This window comes from Apis dorsata, unplaced genomic scaffold (assembly GCF_000469605.1).
Source record: "Apis dorsata unplaced genomic scaffold, Apis dorsata 1.3 scaffold_59, whole genome shotgun sequence".
In the NCBI taxonomy this organism is placed as follows: Eukaryota; Metazoa; Arthropoda; class Insecta; order Hymenoptera; family Apidae; genus Apis; species Apis dorsata.
Genome location: NW_006263359.1, coordinates 1,323,316 through 1,326,193, shown reverse-complemented (window position 1 = coordinate 1,326,193; position 2,878 = coordinate 1,323,316). Strand labels below are relative to the sequence as shown.

Here is a 2,878-nt window from a genome sequence, read left to right as displayed (position 1 = left end):
ATAAGATATTTAAATTCATATTTAATATATATATATATTTAAATATGAATTTTTTGAATTAAAAATTTAAAAAATTCTTATTAGTAATTAATTTCTTATTTCTGTATTTGTAAATTTTATAAAAAAATGTATAAATCTATTCATTATTTCAATATATTCAATAAATTGTTTTTCAATAAATTCTTGAAAAATATATATTTTATTATATTTAAATATATAAAATAATGTTTCATTTAATAATTATGATAATATTATTATGTACCTATGTCTCTTTTTAGTTTAAAAATATTATATTTATTTTTTTAATGTCATGGATCATGTGTTTTTAATTATATTTTTGATAAATTTATGTTAAATGTATTTATCTAAAAAATAGGTCTTACGTAAAGCTTCAATTATAAGGAACCAGAAAGATACTGCACATACTAAGGCTGAAAGAAATATTTTAGAAGCTGTAAAGGTAGGTCATTTAATAATTTAATCAATTTAATAATTTTTATGATTATTTACCATTTAATTTTCAATTTGTTTTAATTAATAATAATATAAAATAAAAATAACAGTTATTAAAAATATATATCAAATTTTACTTATTTTATAATTACACAATTTAATTTTAATAATTTTAAATTAATAATTTTTAATCAATAATTTAATTAATAATTTTCTAAGTTAAATTTTGTTAAAAAATATATATATTATATGTTATATATTATAATATATAAAAATTAAATTAAAATATATATATGATTATATCTGGCAGCATCCTTTCATCGTAGACCTTATGTATGCTTTTCAAACTGGTGGAAAATTATATTTAATTCTGGAATATATGTGCGGTGGTGAATTATTTAGACATTTAAATGATGAAGGCATTTTTCTTGAAGAAACTGCTTGGTAAGGAAACATGATAATTATTTCAATCTATTATATATATAAATGCTCTTCAAAATTATATATAAATTTTATATATATAGCTTCTATCTATCGGAAATAATATTGGCCCTTCAACATCTTCATTTACAAGGAATTATTTATAGGTATTTTAATCTAATTATACATATAAATTTAAATATATTGATATTCAAAGTATATTATATGATATATATTGTTTTTGTATTTCAATGATTAATTTTTTTTATTAATTAAATTTTTAGAGATTTAAAACCAGAAAATATCTTGTTAGATGCAGAGGGACATATAAAACTAACAGATTTTGGTTTATGCAAAGAACATATACAAGATGGTACTGTTACACACACATTTTGTGGTACTATAGAATATATGTAAGGAAATTTTTATAATTATAGAAAAAAAATCTTGTAATCAATTTTCATATTGATATTTTTTATTTTAATGAAAGGGCTCCAGAAATTCTAACAAGAAGTGGACATGGTAAAGCAGTAGACTGGTGGAGCCTTGGAACTTTAATGTATGATATGCTTACAGGTTCAGTAAGTATTATTAGATTCTTAAATAGATTAATATTGTAAATTACCTTATTTATATCTTATAATTATATCTTTAATTTCTAGCCACCATTTACATCTGATAATAGAAAGAAAACTATTGAAAAAATTTTACGTGGTAAATTAAATCTTCCACAATATTTAACACCTGATTCTCGAGATCTCATTCGAAAATTGTTGAAGGTTAATTTTTTAAATCATAAAAGATATATATTCTAAATTACATAATAATACAATAATTTTATATTTTTATAGAGACAAGTTGCACAAAGATTAGGATCCGGTCCGTCTGATGCAGAACAAATAAAAAATCATCAATTTTTCAAGCATATCAATTGGAATGATGTTATCTCTCGTAAATTAGAACCACCATTTAGACCAACATTAGCAAGCGAGGACGATGTATCACAATTTGATAAAAAATTTACGACATCTGCACCAATAGATTCCCCTGCAGAATACACATTAAGTGAATCTGCTAATAGAGTATTTCAAGTATGTTTTTATATATTTTTTTTGATTTTCTGTAAAATTTTATTTTAATACTTTATATAATTTTTAATATTAAATATCTTATTTTTTTACTTTTACTTTTTTTTAGGGATTTACTTATGTAGCACCTAGTATACTTGAAGATATGTATTCGCAGCCACGAGTAATAAATGCTAAAAGTCCACGTAGAGGCAATATGCGTGGTTTTTCTCCACGAACAACGCACTTTCATTTACATAATAATCATATGCAAAATCATAGGTAAGTATATTTTTTTGTATCAATTAATTATATTTCACAATATCATATTATATATTCTAATATATGGCATCATAATCTAATTTATACTAATAAATTTATTTAATTTATATATATTTTTGATAATTGTAATCATGAAAATTTGTAGACATAATGGAGTTGGACACGGCAACGTAGAAGATACAGAAATGATCGAAATAGGCTAACTGCCACTTTTTCTTATAGTGAAAAAATGCTTAGCATTTCGGCCTAACTGCTAAATATCCATGACCAATCCTTGTGTCTCAGGGAGGGATTTTATAAAATATAGATGGAATAGCAAAAGGATAGGTCCAATATCCATTGCTTCATTGGATATTCAGCAGTTAAATTTAGCTAATTTTTTTTTTTTAAAATCAAGTTTAATTATGATAAAGGTACTAATTAAGATTATGCTTTAAGTACAGCGACGCAGCAGTTATTTGGTAGCATATAATAAAAAAATATATATTTATGAGTAAAAAAGCTCTTGCAACATAAATAATCAAGAGGGAAGAAGTTTTATTTACTTATTTTCGTTGGTAACTATGTACTGAATATTATAAAGATATATTATTCGCATACATTAGTCAAAATACTGCATATGTTTCATTAATCCATTAATGTGTAATCACTTACTA

The 2,878-nt window shown here is 22.3% G+C and overlaps 1 protein-coding gene across 1 annotated transcript in view; it reads left to right on the top strand.

Moving 5' to 3' along the window:
• LOC102681715 (ribosomal protein S6 kinase beta-1-like) overlaps window positions 1-2,827 on the top strand; it is a 4,011-nt gene extending 1,184 nt beyond the window's left edge. Inside the window, exons 4-12 of the mRNA XM_006609766.2 lie at window positions 377-460; window positions 764-897; window positions 978-1,040; window positions 1,158-1,286; window positions 1,364-1,454; window positions 1,536-1,652; window positions 1,725-1,964; window positions 2,071-2,222; window positions 2,368-2,827. Coding sequence (XP_006609829.1) covers window positions 377-460; window positions 764-897; window positions 978-1,040; window positions 1,158-1,286; window positions 1,364-1,454; window positions 1,536-1,652; window positions 1,725-1,964; window positions 2,071-2,222; window positions 2,368-2,425 — 1,068 coding nt within the window. The 3' untranslated portion in view covers window positions 2,426-2,827. The remainder of the gene's footprint in view (window positions 1-376; window positions 461-763; window positions 898-977; window positions 1,041-1,157; window positions 1,287-1,363; window positions 1,455-1,535; window positions 1,653-1,724; window positions 1,965-2,070; window positions 2,223-2,367) is intronic.
• Window positions 2,828-2,878: the final 51 nt, after the last annotated feature.